The sequence below is a fragment of the Perca flavescens genome, chromosome 3, assembly GCF_004354835.1.
Source record: "Perca flavescens isolate YP-PL-M2 chromosome 3, PFLA_1.0, whole genome shotgun sequence".
In the NCBI taxonomy this organism is placed as follows: Eukaryota; Metazoa; Chordata; class Actinopteri; order Perciformes; family Percidae; genus Perca; species Perca flavescens.
Window position 1 is genome coordinate 5,420,946 of NC_041333.1, and position 17,300 is coordinate 5,438,245.

The window sequence follows — 17,300 nt, forward strand, 5'->3', positions numbered from 1 at the left end:
GGCACATGTTGAACATCACTTTAATGGAACTCCCAGCACTCTGTGTTTGACTGACATACTCATCACAACAGTAATTACTAAGCAGCAACCCTGTTGTGCTTTCACACCTACTGATATTCTTAGAGGTTTTAATGAGGTGCTTTAGCACAAATTTGTGCAGAAAAGCTTTTAAAACGTCAGGTCACGTGCATAGTGTTCATTTAAGAATTCATCTTCAGCTTTTGCTAAGTAGCTACACATTTACACATCCCCTCAAATGACTCAGAAATACAGAATGCACTCAAGGTATTTTCTGTTTAATATTTACAAGGCACATTCTCAGACTTTACTAGACATATGTGTCTCTTTTTTTGAGGCAAACAAACGAAAGGCAAGTTCACAGTCTGCCTGTACATTAACATCCAAGTTAGAGACACGATAGCTACTTTATTTGTCAGTGAGCCACTGCTGATTTCAGATGAGAAGCTCTTCAAAGGGGGAACGCTTTTATGCACCCAGCTTAGTGAGAGACGGAGAGTTCTCATTGATGCAACAGTAGGGTGCATTGTGCCACTTTGATTCCATGTGGAGGGATTGTAATGGGGAAGGGGAGCGGCCCTTCAGGTAAGGCCTCTTCCACCTGCTTACTAATACGTTTTCCTGCCAGTCGCCCAGCAGGGGAGAAGAAGAGCTGTGTGAGGAGGGCCAACCAGACGGGGCCTCGCACTCCCGGAGCATACCAAACCTTTCCCACCGCCAACTGTTGCCTGAAACAAAGCCTTATCTAATAACTGCACTCGCTGCTGCTGCTGTAGTAGTAGAAGCAAGCAGTCACTTTAGGTAGCAGTTGGTCAACCTGGGAACTAATTCTGAAGTGACAGAAAGCTCTTAAATATGGCAGAACGTAGTCCCTGTAGGACAATTTAACAATATTAAAACAGTTTTCACACCACTTCTTTCCAAAGCAAGAAAGCAAGTTTAGGGTGGTGTAACGACATGTTAGGGATTAATACTAGGGCTGGGCCATATGAAGAAAATCAAATATCACGACATTTTTTACCAAATACCTCAATGTCGCGGCAATATTGTAGGGTTGACAAACGGACACGTTTGGATCCACTCAGAATCCAAAAGTTACTAAACTTGTAACAAACATGTTTTCATAAAACATTTACACACAGTGAGATTTTCGATAAATAATCACCAATAATGTGGATACAATGACTAAGTGGGTAAAGACAAATAATAAAACAGCTACAACAGTCTGGTAAGTTCAGAAAAAAAAAAATCACTTTACTGTAATGCAGCCTTTAAAAGCAGGAAAATACAACACTTATGTCATATTACAATAATCTAAGACGATATCTAGTCTCATATCACGATATCGATATAATATTGATATATTGCCCAGCCCTAATTATACCTGGACCTTTTTTGGAAGTCCTTTTAAGAAGCATGCCACTCAAGCACACTATGTCTCTGGTATTTTGATGGAATAAATATAAGCAGTATATGTTAAAGGGATATGCCACCGTTTGTTGAAATAGGGCTTATAACGGTCTCCCCTAGCTGTAGATAGGTGGGCCAACGCATTTTTTTGTGCATGCATTGTTTTAGTCCGGTGCAACACCGTCAGCGCCGCCGCTAGTTAGCTTGGCGTAGTGAATGGAATCCTATGTTGCCGGTTAGCATGTTGTGAGTAAAAGTGAGCCAACAAAAGACAAAAAAACAACATAATTACTTGAACTGAGACAAAAAATGCGTTGGCCCACCTATCTACAGCCAGGATAGACCGTGATAAGCCCTATTTCAACAAACGGTGGCGTATTCCTTTAACAGAAATCTGCTGTATGTGTGCTTAATTACATCAACTATAATCTCAATATGTTGTAGAAATGCTCAGAATATGACAGGGAGAAATATACCTTGTATACCCATCTACTGTATCCTTGCACAATACACTCCTGTAATGTTTTCATCTTTCTTAAATTCTTTAAATCTATTGAAGGAGAAGAAACGGATCTTTGATATGAGCCTGATGCAATGCCACAGCCTATTCTTAAGCTCCAAAGAAAAAGACGAGAGTTATTAGCCCTGCAATTCTGCTGGAATGAAAAAAAAGTCGGCCAGGCCAGCCTCCACCATTTATCACCAAGTCTACAGCCTTTAGACTGAGTTAAGAGATTTTCTTTCAGAACGCACACAGACAACACATCTGATACAAGTTCTGACAGAGATGAACTTGCCTCTGAAAGAAAAAGACTTTCACATTTGTAGTAAGAGTTGGCATTGGACTTTTCACAAATGAGATTTCACAAAACATCTATTTTGAGAGAGGACTTCTTGCTCTAATCAAGGCGAAGTACAATTAGCCAAGAGCATGCTTCAAAGTAAGACAATTAAAAATAAAAAGAGGTGTGCAAAACTAATTTAAACCGCCCCATTGTCCAAACACATTCTGATAAAACTTGGCAGGCCATGGGGCCAGGAGCTGGAGGCTTTCTCATGTGCCATCCAGAGTCTAAGTTTAGCATCTGCGTAGGCTAAGTCAACGTGAATTCACCATCTTTTACCACACAATCTTTCGGCTCATCACAAGAATGTATAGCACATTTAGGAATGTAACGGTATGAATGTTCAGAAAGCACTGATAGGCCTACACAAGCTGAAATAGTTTCCAAAACTATTACAGTGTTTATTATATTACAAAAATATAGGCAATTGGCTTGTAAAAACTATTGAAAACTGGCTACTGAAACAATGGCCTGCTGTAGGCTGTCCGGTAAGAACTTGAACCAGAGATTTCTGACTTTGAGATCCAGGAAGATTTATTTACAACTCGAACATGAAGTTAACTATGAAGTTGTATTTGACGTTACATGTGAAGTTGGATGTGGTTCTGAAATATAAGAATGTTTAGAATGTTTACTGGCATTGCACCTTGCTAGCAAATTGCCCTAACGCAACCTGAATATCAACACGTGGCTGCACAAGTAATATTAAACAACCTGCACATCTATCAGCTATGCAATAAGAAACACAGCAACAGCAATATTACCAAGGCAATAATATATCTCTCTCACTCGAAATAAATGGCATGTCGTAACATGGGCTAAACTTATCCACATCATAGCAGAACACTTATTGAAATATGAATAAACGTAGCTTTAACGTTTACACAGATAACGAGGCAGTAAAACCCATGACAGTTTTACAAGCTACCGAATACTTTTAACTTACTTTCTGGGCTACACACACTCACAATCACTTCAACAAGTCCGAAAACGGGAAAAGAATGAGATAAAAAAGTCAGTTTACAGCTGCTGTATCTGTCCCCTTCTCCAGTCTGATTGGCAGGAGATCAAAGCGATGACTCTCGTCACTGATTGGTCAATCATCTCAGGAGAGAGAGCAAGTGTTACTACCAAGGGGGGTAAGTCTCTCTCCACAACGCATACCTCCTATGGCGCCATTTTGATGCTAACAAGCCATCACCCGCCGTTAGCATTCCATTGACCGCCATCCACTCACATTATTATTCCGTAGCAGACGTTATTGTAAAAATAGGCTAACGATTGTGTCATAACCACGCAACTTACAGTTTGGACGTACATTAGCTGTTTAAGTTTAATTACTAATGTTAACTAGCATTTTAGTTAGCAATAATTAGCCTGTGCCTATGTTATCTCCTTACATATACAGCATCTCACAAAAGTGAGTACACCCCTCACATTTTAGTAAATATTTCATTATATCTTTTAATGGGACAACACTGAAGAAATTACACTTTGCTACAATGTAAAGTATTAAGTGTACAGCTTGTGTAACAGTGTAAATGTGCTGTCCCCTCAAAATAACTCAACACAGCCATTAATGTCTAAACCGCTGGCAACAAAAGTAAGTACACCCCTATGTTAAATTCCCATAGAGGCAGGCAGATGTTTATTTTTAAAGGCCAGTTATTTCATGGATTCAGGATACTATGCATCCTGATAAAGTTCCCTTGGCCTTTGGAATTAAAATAGCCCCACATCATCACATACCCTTCACCATACCTAGAGATTGGCATGGGGTACTTTCCATAAAATCCTCTCTCAATGCAAATCAAACAAGCTATTAGGCTAACCAACATAAAACCATGCCAATCTCTGGGTATGGTGAAGGGTATGTGATGATGTGGGGCTATTTTAATTCCAAAGGCCAAGGAAACTCCCTAAATAATCAATCAGGCAGCTGCAGCTGATTCAGAACGCTGCTGCTCGAGTCCTCACTAAGACCAAGAAAGTTGATCACATCACTCCAGTTCTGAAGTCTTTACGCTGGCTTCCAGTGACTCAGATTCTCAGTGATACTCAAAATACGTCTGCTGGTTTATAAATCACTAAACTGTTTAGGGCCAAAATACATTTCGGATCTGCTCGTAAACTATGAACCACCCAGACCTCTCAGATCATCTGGACAGGTCTGCTTGCTGTTCCCAGAATCCGAACCTAAAAGGGGGAAGCAGCGTTCAGTTTTTATGCTCCACGTATCTGGAACAAACTTGCACAGAAGTCTACAGAACTGTAACAACTCTCAGCTCTTTTAAATCAAGGCTGAAGACCTATCTTTTTGACGTTTGACGTGTTTTAATTCATTGTACTGCACTGTGAAGAATATTACTGTATTCTGTGTTTAATTTTGTATTCATTTCTAACTGCTTTTTAATGTTTTATGTAAAGCACTTTGAATTGCACTGTTGCTGAGATGTGCTATATAAATACAATTGCCTTGCCTTGCCTTGCAAGACATTGGGACTAAGTCCTAGTTGTTTCAGCCTAATATACTATCATTGCAATTGGGGAGATGCAGCACTTTAGCTCAAATGAAAGGAGCACTTCCTAATAGTGAATTTTTAATGATGTGGAGGAGAAACACAACAGATCACCTTATCCTTTTTTTAGTCTGAAGAAGCAACCAATGCACGGGCGTGCACGGGAATGCTGCGCTTGGTGTGACAATCACTTTGACTGACAGAGTACTTCAGAACAGACCTGGAATCTGGAGACAAAACACATTTCCCTGCACAGTCTGAGGGGAAGCAGCTTTTAGGAATACAACGTCTAATCCTTTTATCAAAATATGGCCACAAAAAACACCAGAGTCCCTTGCAGTGGTGCGTGAGCTCTGCCTACCGCTTTGCTCAGCTTTATTGCTAAACAAGTCACATAACGCACTCCTGTATTTCATTTCCATTACATGAGTTCATATTCATCAAAGTTGTCGAAGCGCCAGCAATACATTATAAATGGTATAATCCTGCAACACAGTGCGGCACACACACACACACACACACACACACACACACACACACACACACACACACACACACACACACACACACACACACACACACACACACACACACACACACACACACACACACACACACACACACACACACACACACACACACACACACACACACACACACACAGCTATCTGAGGGAGAATGGGGGATGGTTATACAAGCATGTTTACAGGTCATTTCCTGTGGCTGAGCCTTGGGAGCATCATCTGTCCTCAGACAAACAAACACTCATAGTTCCCAAAGCTGAACGCTTTTCTGAAATCTTTTTAACAAAAAGCCTACACGTCATGTCTTCATTTAATAAAATAACAGTCATTAATTATGGCTATATTCAGATGCATAAGTACATCAGAATTATGTAGGCACAGTCGGAACGAGTAAAGACGCTGTTTACAGACTTGCTAAACGCTGTCGATTTTATAGTGACACACATGCGTGTCAGCCGTTCATTACTGCATGTATCCCAGGGAGGAAGTATCACTCTGGCTGGTGAACAGGCGTGGGCATGGGAAGGCGGCAGAGACTCCCAGGCAGCTTACATAATAATGGGCTGTCTTCTAGTTTAGACTGAGCTAATCTGGCTGCATTCTGTAAAGCTCATGGAAATTAAATGCTTAGTCGGATTCATGAATCTTCTCAAAGGACAACATTCTTTTTTTTAAAAAGAAGCTTTTAATAATAACCGTGAAGAACTTTTTTAACGTGCAATACACCCTTCAATTTGAGAATTATTTCAGTTTTGCAGCAAATTGAAGCTGCGGGCCTAAACAGCTCATAGCTGGAGGAAGGGCAGTGTACATGCCCTACCTGCTACCGCTATGAGCGAGGAACAAGCAGTTGGTTCATTATTTTTACAAATTTGTACAAATTATGTGTGAAGGACACACATAGGCTGCCCGAGCCTGAGCGGGTCTCTGAGGACTCCATCACTGCTCCGGGACCAGCTGTGGGCCTGGAGTGTACAGTGTTTTCCACACACACGTTGAACGCGATAACGATATTACTGGCGATGAACAGATATTAAAGTCTACTTAGTTCTGCGGATTTCTGATGAAATACAACAAATTGCTTGTCGATATTTAACACAAATGAAACAATCTATTATTGAACAACTTAAATATTGAATTGAATACAAAAGGCACCAATAAAAATAAATGACATCTACATTCTAAAGTGCATTTTTCCACTGATATTTTCTTTCAACTAGTCTAGCATTGCAGGACCTTCCTCCACAGCGCCGCAAAGGAATGTCTGGCTAGTCCACACAGCATTCCGAGATGGGAGGAAAACGTGCTCTGGTTTATTGCCATTTCTTTAAACCAATCACAATCGTCCTGGTCGGTGCTAAGCGCCGGACGGAGCAACGGTGCCTCTGCAAAATACAGTGGCGGCACCAGAGATGTTCTTTTGCTGGTGCTTTGGGGTTGCTGGGCGTTTCAGTGAGGGTGCTCTGAAATTTTGAGTTTCCCTCGACACAAATAGCCCAACATTACACACACCTCCGCCGTGGTTTACTAAGCGAGCGAACGCCAATACAACAGCACCATAGAACTCTGATCAGCCCACCAAACATATTTCAAATACCAGCCAACAAGCCGGGTTCAAACAATCATTACACTGCAGCTCTCATACATTGGCTCAGAAGAGTAATGCAGCAGGCCAAATACACCACACATAGCCAAGCACACATAAAAACACACGCGCATGTATCCTCACACAGTTTTCACACTTGCACATACAGTCATGGCCAAAAGTGTTGGCACCCCTGATATTTTTCCAGAAAATCAAGTATTTGAAAAGTATTGCATTAACACATGTTTTGCTATAAACATGTTTATTCCCTTTGTGTGTATTGGAACAAAACAAAAAAAAGAAGGAAAAAAAGCAAATTGGACATAATTGCACACAAAACTCCAAAAATGGGCTGGACAAAATGATTGGCACCCTTAACTTAATATTTGGTTGCACACCCTTTGGAAAAAATAACTGAAATCAATCGCTTCCTATAACCATCAATAAGCTTCTTACACCTCTCACCTGGAATTTTGGATCCTGCTGGACAATGACGATGTCAGACGCTAACCCAGCTTTTTGACACTGGGCCCTACATTGGCAGCAAAACAACCCCAAAACATCTTGGAACCTCCACCATATTTGACTGTAGGTACTGTGTTCTTTTCTTTGTAGGCCTCATTCCGTTTTCAGTAAACAGTAGAATGATGTACTTTACCAAAAAGCTCTATCTTGGTCTCATCTGTCCACAAGACGTTTTCCTTACTCAAGTACATTTTGGCAAACTGTAGTCTTGCCTTTTTATGTCTCTGTGTCAGCAGTGGGGTCCTCCTGGGTCTCCTGCCATAGCGTTTCATTTCATTCAAATGTCGACGGATAGTTCGTGCTGACACTGATGCACCCTGAGCCTGCAGGACAGCTTGAATTTCTTTGGAACTTGTTTGGGGCTGCTTAGCCACCATCCGGACTATCCTGCGTTGCAACCTTTCCTCAATTTTTCTCTTCCGTCCACGTCCAGGGAGATTAGCTACAGTGCCATGGGTTGCAAACTTCTTGATAATTCACTGATTTTGACACTGAGATTGTTGATATTTTTCCACAATTTTGGTTCTCAAGTCCTCAGACAGTTCTCTTCTCCTCTTTCTGTTGTCCATGCTTAGTGTGGTACACACAGACACACAATGCACAGACTAAGTCAACTTCTCTCCTTTTTATCTGCTTTCAGGTGTGATTTGTATATTGCCCACACCGGTTAATTGCCCCAGGTGAGTTTAAAGGAGCATCACATGCTTGAAACAATCTTATTTATCCACAATTTTGAAAGGGTGCCAATAATTTTGTCCAGCCCATTTTTGGAGTTTTGTGTGCAATTTAGCGCTGTCAAAATTGCTCAAAAATGACGTTCGAATATTCCCTCGGAAAAAAACATAATATTTGGCCAAAAGGAGTGACATCCGGCGGAATTTCTGACTGCACTCCAGCAATCCCAGAAGTGGAACGTTGTGGATATGTCGCAGCCTTTCACAATGTGTCGCCAATGACCATAAAAAAAAAAAAAAAAAGAACTATATATTGTGCAGCCCTAATTGTGATCCATTTAGTGTATGTGTTCTATAGCTAAAATGAAGGCCTACTATACAACAAAATCATAGGTTTGTGGCTTGGCATTGCCACTTGGAACAGCTTTTAACAATAATCGATTTGCTAGCATATCAGTTTAAACCGGTCTGTAGAAAATATGGATGGAGCAACTGTGACATCACCCGTAGCCCTCTGAAAGGATGTTGATAGTAGGGTTGGGCAACGAGAACCGATTCCTACTTGGAATCGTTTCAAAAATTACAATTCCATTGGAATCGTTTCTTTATTGGAATCGTTTGGAGGATTTGGTTTCAAATCTGATCATGGATTCCAAATTTAACATGCGCAAGTTTTGGTTTTCATAGCGGCCAGGCACTTGTTGTGTTGCAGCCATGGCGCACAGTAAGCGGTGCTCTGGTGTGGCTATATTTTACATTGAAAAAGCCCCGTCAAACTGCAACCCACCTTTGAATCAAAATAAAACTTTCCTCTTATTTGTGAAATAAGCATGTGACCCGTTTCAACTCCACCACTGAAATAATCAGAATCGAGAATCGATAAGAACCGGAATTGAAAGGAAGAATTGGAATCAGAATCGTTAAAATCTAAACGATGCCCAACCCTAGTTGATAGGCTTGTCTTCTAAATCAATGGGCCTGCTGTATATAGCAGCTAGAGCTGGGTGATATGGAGAAAATCAAATATCACCATATTTTGGACAAAACACCTCGATATCGATACTCTAGGGTTGACTATTGGTGCTTTGACAAAATATTTTCACAATGAGATTTTTGACAAATACTCATCAGTAATGTGGATGATGTAACAAAGTGGGTAAAGGCAAATACTAAAACAGCTAGAATAGTCTGGTAAATTCAGAAAATGACATCACTTTACTGTAACGCAGTCTTTAAAAACAGGAAAAGACAACACTTGTGTCATATCACGATATATTGATATCCAAAATCTAATCTTGTATCATGATATCGATATAATATCGATATATTGCCCAGCCCTAATAGCTGCCACTCTCAGGACACAAGCTCATACGCAAGCAATGCTACAGGCCTCAGTGTGAAATGACAAAAGCCAAGTCAACAAAAAGTGGTTGTTTAGAAAAAGTCATCTAGCCAGCTAAACAGTCTCAAATATTATTCTTGGACGCTGGCCAGTCAATCCATGGCTAAAAGGCTAATGAATATTGGATTTACAGTACATGACAGGTGGTGAGAAAAGAAGATTGCAAATGGGGTGCCCGTGGTGCTCTGTGTGTGTTTGATGTAAGTGATAAAACATGATGAGGTGTTCTGATATACAACTATGATGGATGAGGTACAGGGGAGAAAGCATTCCTCTGCCATCTCCATTATTTTGTATATATAGAAAGTCTTGTATGTTCAAATTGTCTTTTTTAGTGTAATCAATGGTTATGTATACAATTATTTGATAACATGAACATTATTTAACCAGCTGCAGGTTGTAGCTTTATATTCACGTATAAACATGAGAATGGTATCCATCTTTGGCATCCCACTCTCGGCAAGAAAGAGAATGAGCACATTTCCCAGGATGTTAAACTATTAATTTGCTTTTGCTGCTACTTTTAGTCATTGTGACTGTCGCTTAGTCTCAACAACAAACACTTGATATTATGGTTAGTTTGGACCTAAAACTGCAAATCAGTGTGCACAAGTCAGTTGATTAAACCCATGTGTACTAAATGACTTTTTTGGACATCCTATGTTACCCACATCCTCTCAACGTTTGAATGTTACCACGTAAATTTCAAGTATAAAACGTTATAGCCTCCAATGATGCCTGGCTACCTGCCCAGGCGCTTTGTGGACAAACTTACCTTCCACATCTGAAATGCATCATTATTTGCCTTGTATCTGTGGTTTCTCCTACCCTACTCACAAAGGGGATAATTAGAACCTTCAGTGTAATCAATTACTGCAGTCAAGCAGAGGGATTAATACAAGTCAGCAGTTGTTATTTACACCAGGTGTGAACAGTCAGTGCCAGGCAGCCACAGACAGTACCGCAGTGCTATTTACCGCATCTGCAGATAGATGGTACTCACACCTGGAACACATTATACATACCGACAAATAACTATATTCAAAATGGAATGGGATTTGGGAATGTTTAGACCACAAACATCATACTATAAAGCAGTGATTCCCAACCAGGGGGTACTTCCCCTATTGCCAGAGGGTACATAGAAAGATTGTGAAGCAGCACAACTAATGTGAAAAAAATTGAAATTATGATTTGATTAAAAGAATATATCCGCTGTAACACCTGAACACTAGATGTTGCAGTTTTGTAAGAGTGCTTGAAAACTAGTTAGCAAGCGAGCACAGAAGTTTAAACAGGTAGCAAAAAGTTATGAATAAACGGTAGAAATAGTTAGAAAAAAGTAAGGATTAAACAGTTCAAATGAGTCGCTAAAAGTAATGGATACACGTTTAAATAGTTTTACAATATTACATAAGCAGCTGAAATAGTTAGCTAAAAGATTTGACTAAACAGCTGAAATAGTTAGCTAAATGTAATGGATATATGGTTGAAACATTCAGTCAAGTAATAGTAGTCTGACTGCTGACCAAACCAACCTAAATATTGACAGTTCAAAAAGTATTAAAAAAAATCAATATTATCCACTTTTATACGATGAATAGTGTTACACATTTGGAACATACATTGGGAATTGATGAAGGGGGTTCATCTGACAGAGCTGTGGGGGGGAACTTTGGACCAAAAAGGTGGGGAACCACGGCTATAAAGTCCTTGCAGAAAGAGTTTTTTTGTGATTGTTGTGGGCAAAAATCCTTGATTATGCGGCATGTTTTCTTATAAAATTTGATGGAATATGCAGGATATTTGTGCAATTTTATGCGATGAAATTGCGGGAACTTGCAAAAACTGCGGTTTGATGAAAAAGAGGGAAAAAAGTGATCCCCCAACACCCTGCTTTTCGATGATGTTCACGTCGCGTAATTACGTCACTTCATAACGTCACTCCATAACGTCACTCCATAACGTCACTCCATAACGTTCCCATGGCAACAGGGGAAAATGGCTGCTCTTGTGTTAAGTAAACGCAACATTTTTCAACTTTTTTGCAACTTTGCATTATGGGGATTATGAAATCATGCAGGCCCCACATATTTTGCGTGGAAATCGGCAAAATTTATGCAGCAAAAGTGCGGCGTACTTGAAAAAAATGCATAAATATGCGGACTTTGGCTGGTTATGCATTGAATTATGCAATCGCATAATCGCGTTTTTCTGGAGGGACTGATAAAAAGCGGGAATCTGTGAGTGAGTCTGCGTTTGGATATGGTGACTCGCATGCGTGCAGCAGGCCGTCAGACTTTTTTAAACGCTGTTCGCCGAGACGTTCAGGGTCATCAAAGATGTTCATGTTAAAAAGTAAAACAAGCCAAGTTAGCCCTCTGAGCTAATGAGTGCTAACTACTCTAGCCAAGGGTAACAAAACTCGGAGGCTCCGTGTGAACCAAGACTGCCCACACAACTTTATAAACTCCAATATTGTCAACAGCAGTGCATATTGCTAGCTTCGCTTCTCCCTGTCCAATAAAAGCCCAACTTAAATTCACTCTAAGAGATCAATTAGTAAAATAAAGATCCAAACAGGCCCGTTTTGAACAGGCACTGCACTAGTACATCATAATGGAGATATGGCTGAGACTACAGTTTTTTTACTACATTATTTCAGCCAGAGTCTGGTTTACCAGATACACAGGGCTGGGATAAAGGCTGACATAATGTCAGCCATTCTCCTCCCCTTCCCCGCTATCTTTGCTATCTACTTTGCAAGAGTCGCTGCGTCCGGAGCTTAGACGATTGGGATTGGTTTAAAGAAAAGCAAACAAGCCGGAGCTTTTTTCCCCCCCCCCTATCCCAGAACAATAAGCGATGCAGCCAGACTCCATACATTACTGGAGATAGGTCTAGCAATGTGACACTATTTCAGCCACAACCAAGAGTCAAGCCTGGTAAATATAATTCCATTTGTCATTTACTACATGGTTAATCCTACAAAGAAGTAACTAAGAAACAAAAGTGCCATTTCTAACAGGCTTCTCACCGGTTTAAACAGACAACATCATATGACTCCTATCTTAGCTTCACTTCACCGGCTCCCTGTCCGTTTCAGAATTGATTTTAATATTATATTACTGATCACTTTTAAGGCTCGTCAGGGTCTGGTCCTTCTATATCACTGAAATGCTGAATCCATTATGAGCCAGTTTGCAGCCTTAGATCCTCGGACGGGGCCCTTCCAACCGTTCCAAAGTCGAGGCTCAAAACAAAGACGTGATGGTGCCTTCTCCATCAGGGGACCTCGGCTTTGGAACGACCTGCCCGAGGAAATAAGGCTCGCTGAATCAGTTACTTCTTTTAGATCACTTAAAAACACATTTCTATAGACTTGCTTTTACGTGATGCCGTCTTTCTCATTGTCGTTTTACCCTATCACCTGTTAATTTCATTTTGTCTATTGAATTGTCACTTTTTTCTGTCCTTAAAGGCTGATTCCACTACTACAATGATGTGTACACTTTTGTTTCTTGCTTCTGTCAAAGCACTTTGTAAACTTTGGTTTTTAAATGCACCATACTAATACAATTTATTATTAGAGATATGACTGACTTCACACACACACACACACACACACACACACACACACACACACACACACACACACACACACACACACACACACACACACACACACACACACACACACACACACACACACAACTGTAGCTAGTTACTAACGTATTAACAGTTGTTGAAGAACCATTTTACAGGTGATGTATTAACATGAGTCAACCTTGGCTCAACGGGCCCCATTCACTCAGACCGCACATGTGAAGACGGATGAATTATGGTATAATATTCAATTTTGAAACATGAGATGATGACTATTAAAAAAAGGGTCCATTAAAGGTCTTCCAGTAATATAACCACTGATGGCGGGTCATAAAGGGTCATAAACCTCTGTGGCATCCTGTGGCATCCTGAGTTAAAGACCATCAATAATTTACTTCCGTCTGCTCGCTTCCTGCGCTCTCACTCCGCCCCTGACTGAAACTGGGCTTTCCAGTTAAAGGATTGTTCCACTAATCACTACAAAAGGCAAGACAAATACAACCCAGCATTCCTGCCGATAACTGGTGGAGTTGTGGCCAAGTTTTTGGTTGTATTTACTGTAATAGTTTGCACATTGGAGGATCAACCCCAGTGGATTTACATTTTTTTCGATTTTAACTTTTAATTTTTCAAGAGACCGGACTCCTGGGACCTTAATCATACGGTTATTTTTCTGCATCAATAAATCAATCAAAAGCAACCAAAGTCTCAATTCACTCCCCACTGTCTTATATGCATAGCACAACCTGGAGCATTGAGGTCTTATTCGGTTTAAAGCGCATGGACCTTAACATCCTGCTACTGAGTATCTGCCATGAATAAACCATTCTGCAGGGCATTTCTGTGCACCTTTGGGACCCTGCCCACTGACCCAACAGCTTTCCTGCAGAAAAAGGTATGAAACAGGTTTGGCCTTCAGCTGCCCGGTAAGGCATGATGATCCAAATGCTAAGTGCTCCTCACTGTTTTTGTTGACATCAAATGTCCCCACAGAGAACATAGACTGTAAAAACAGGTAGACGCATGCGCACAACTGTGGAACAGTGTGAACAAAATCTATTTATCTGTGTAACCAACATGGCATCATGACTTTGCGTAAACATACACACCATTATTGCGGGAACGTGACGTACTATCGCGCAAAAAACATCACAGGCGTGTAAAAAAAAAAAAAAAAAACATGAAAAAACAAAGGTTGGGTTTAGGAAAAGAACATTGGGAAAGGCTTTAGGAACACAAAAAAACGACAAAAACACGCAAAAAACGACGGTGACCAATGTCACATGCTTAGGAAAACAATAAACGGTTGGGTTTAGGAAAGAAACATTGGGGAAGGCTTAAAAATAAAAAAAGGCTGAAAAACGGCATATGCGGGACACGATCCGGCTCTCCTGGGTGAAAGTCCGGTGTTTTCCCCATCCGCGGTCTTATGTCCCTTCATACTACTTGCTACGGCTAAAATTCACACGTAATGTAGGTCAATGGCGGCCGAACTGCCGAACTGCGTTGATGGCATACAAATACAAATACAAAAATGGCATACAAATTGGCGTGTCATACATACGCCACTTTATGAGATCAGTCTGGCTTTCAGTATTCTGCTAAAATACAACAAATTGCTTGTTGAATTTAAAACAAGAAAAAGTTCTGAATTGCAGCTTCAACCTGTCAATATGTCCCCCCCCGCCCAGGTGGTATTTTTGACTGAGTCACTGCCTTGTCCACAAAAGCAGCAGAAAGCCAAAACATATACAGTACCTATCATGTGTAGGAATGATGATGAAAATACTGAATGCATGAAAAGGATGATGCTTTCTCAAAGTAAAGGTTGACAGGGCCATGCTTGGTTGAACCGTGAACAAAATGATTATTGCACTGAGTGATGTGTTAGTGAGCGCACTACAACACGCTGCTGTGGTCTTCCCATCCCCTTCCTTGCCAGCTGTTTTCCATATTTATTAGGCCTATATTTCTAATCTTTCCCCATTTCACAGACCCACCTCCCATCCCTTCAGACATCAGCAGAACAGGAAGTCCACTTGAATCAGAAGAGTGGGATTGGAGATAGAGCTTGGAATTTGAGAGGACAATGACCCATGATAAAGTGCTTGCATCCTCATCGAGACGGTCATACAGTACAGTTTTCATTCATGCCCATCACTAAGGACCAGTGGTGGAATGTACATTTTTACTTAAGTACTGTACTTAAAAAGGACAATTCCGGCGCAAAATGAACCTAGGGGTTAATAACCCATGGGTACTGAGTCGACCGTTCTCTGTGATATGTTTTCATGCTAAACAAATGTGACCAGTTTTATCGCAATCCGCTAATTAGCTTATACAGCTAGTGGTCGGGGCATGCGAAAGTAAAAAGAAATCGCTATTTCTACACCGCTAACAAGGCTCAAAATAGCACCACACTTCCAAGGTAGCATAATGAGGGTCCCTACAAGTAAACAGAAGCATTGAGCACTTTGTAAGTGTACAGACACTTAAGATAGTTTATAAAAACAGCACCGTTCGGTAAACAGGCAGGCACCATCTTGGGAAAACAGTCACGACCAGTCAAACGGCGTGTAACCAGTAACCAGTAACATCAAGTACGGTGTTCGTCGTTCGACTAGTCATGACTGTTTTCCCAAGATGGCGAAGGAATTGTCCTTTAAGTAAACATTTGCGGTAGGCTACTTGTACTTTTCTTTTTCTCCCACGTTCTACTTCTACTCCACTACATTCATCTGACAACTTTAGATTTTTGCACACAAAACACATGAAGTTTATAAAATACAATGTTTTATTATAAATTAAACTAGCCTACAACATAACAGCCTACAAGTCCAGCTGAAACGATTAGACCATTAAACACACAACTGTTTGGATCATTTACACTTTCTAAAATGTGAAGACTTTTTTTTACTTTTAATACTTTAAGTACATTTTCCTGATGATACTTACCGACTTCTACTTAAGTAACATTTTAATGCAGGGCTTTTACTTGTGACAGAGTATTTTTACAGTGTGGTATTCATTTTACTAACATAAAAGGATCTGAATACATCTTCCACCGCTGTTAAAAGAGTTTTCTCTCACTTCTGATGGGTTTAAGGTTTGATGGTGAAGGCACATATCTCATTATATCTGATATCTCAAAGTCCACCTCTGCACTAATGATCTCCAGATGTCTGGCTGTGTCCTTATGATGAGCTAATAGAGCAGAGTAAAACCTCACACACCACCTAAGACAGTTTGGACTCTGATCTTCACTCTACTGTATGGATGCTGCCTCCCTGCAGTGGAGCCAGGCACAAAAAGGCAAAATATATATATATATATATATATATATATATATATATATATATATATATATATATATATATATATATAAAAAACTGTCTTGGAATTGCAAATATTTCCTAATAATGAAACGTGTGGTTTTTGTACGGATTTAAACCCTGTCACCAGCAATATAGCCAAAATGCTTTCCCAATGGGAGACCACAGGCTTATTCAGCTTCAGACTTAAAACAAGCTGGAATGGATGCATCCTCTAATGCACAGGTCGCCTGCGGCTTTCAGGTACTTCCAGTTAGAAGGAGGTTATGTGTGGACCCGTAGGAGGGCAGAAAAAGGAAAGGGCCGTGTGCGACTACTTACTTTTGAGCGCAGTGATAAGCATGTTCCCATCTTTGATGAGGTCTTTGATGAATTTATTGGTCCGCTCCAGCTCTATTTCATGGCATTTGAGCCGCTCTCTGAAGTCCGGGCTGTCCAGGAAAGAGTCGCTGAACTCCAGCGTGGGGAGTCCCATTGTGCCTCAACGACAAAAGTTGCCTTTGAAACTTAACTCGGCGTACAAAAGTTCTTTGCTTTGCATCACGTAGCTCCGATGTGATGCAGCCGTCTCCAAGTTCCCCCAGCCAAAAAAAAAAAGTTGTCCTGCTCCGCATTAGTCCCTCACTTCCGCTTTGACTTTCTCCGGCTTTTTTCGGCTACCTATGAGAAAAAATAGCGGCCGTGTGACTCCTGCTGGTTAGTTTAGGAGAGTTTGGAACCCGTTTCTGGAGACCAGCAGTCGGTCCATCTCTGACTCAAATATTCAGGCACTAGATTTTAGAAATGAAATCTTTATTTCGAACAATAACACACCGTTTTGAAAAGCGATATGAAGAAGCTACCCCCAGTCTTCGCCATAG

At 40.7% G+C, this 17,300-nt stretch overlaps 1 protein-coding gene across 1 annotated transcript in view; it reads right to left on the minus strand.

Annotated features, from left to right (window-relative positions):
- Positions 1–17,029, minus strand: part of LOC114552206 (rho GTPase-activating protein 42-like) — a 35,085-nt gene extending 18,056 nt beyond the window's left edge. The window contains exon 1 of the mRNA XM_028572839.1: positions 16,762–17,029. Within this exon, the coding sequence (XP_028428640.1) occupies positions 16,762–16,915 (154 nt within the window). The 5' untranslated portion in view covers positions 16,916–17,029. The remainder of the gene's footprint in view (positions 1–16,761) is intronic.
- Positions 17,030–17,300: the final 271 nt, after the last annotated feature.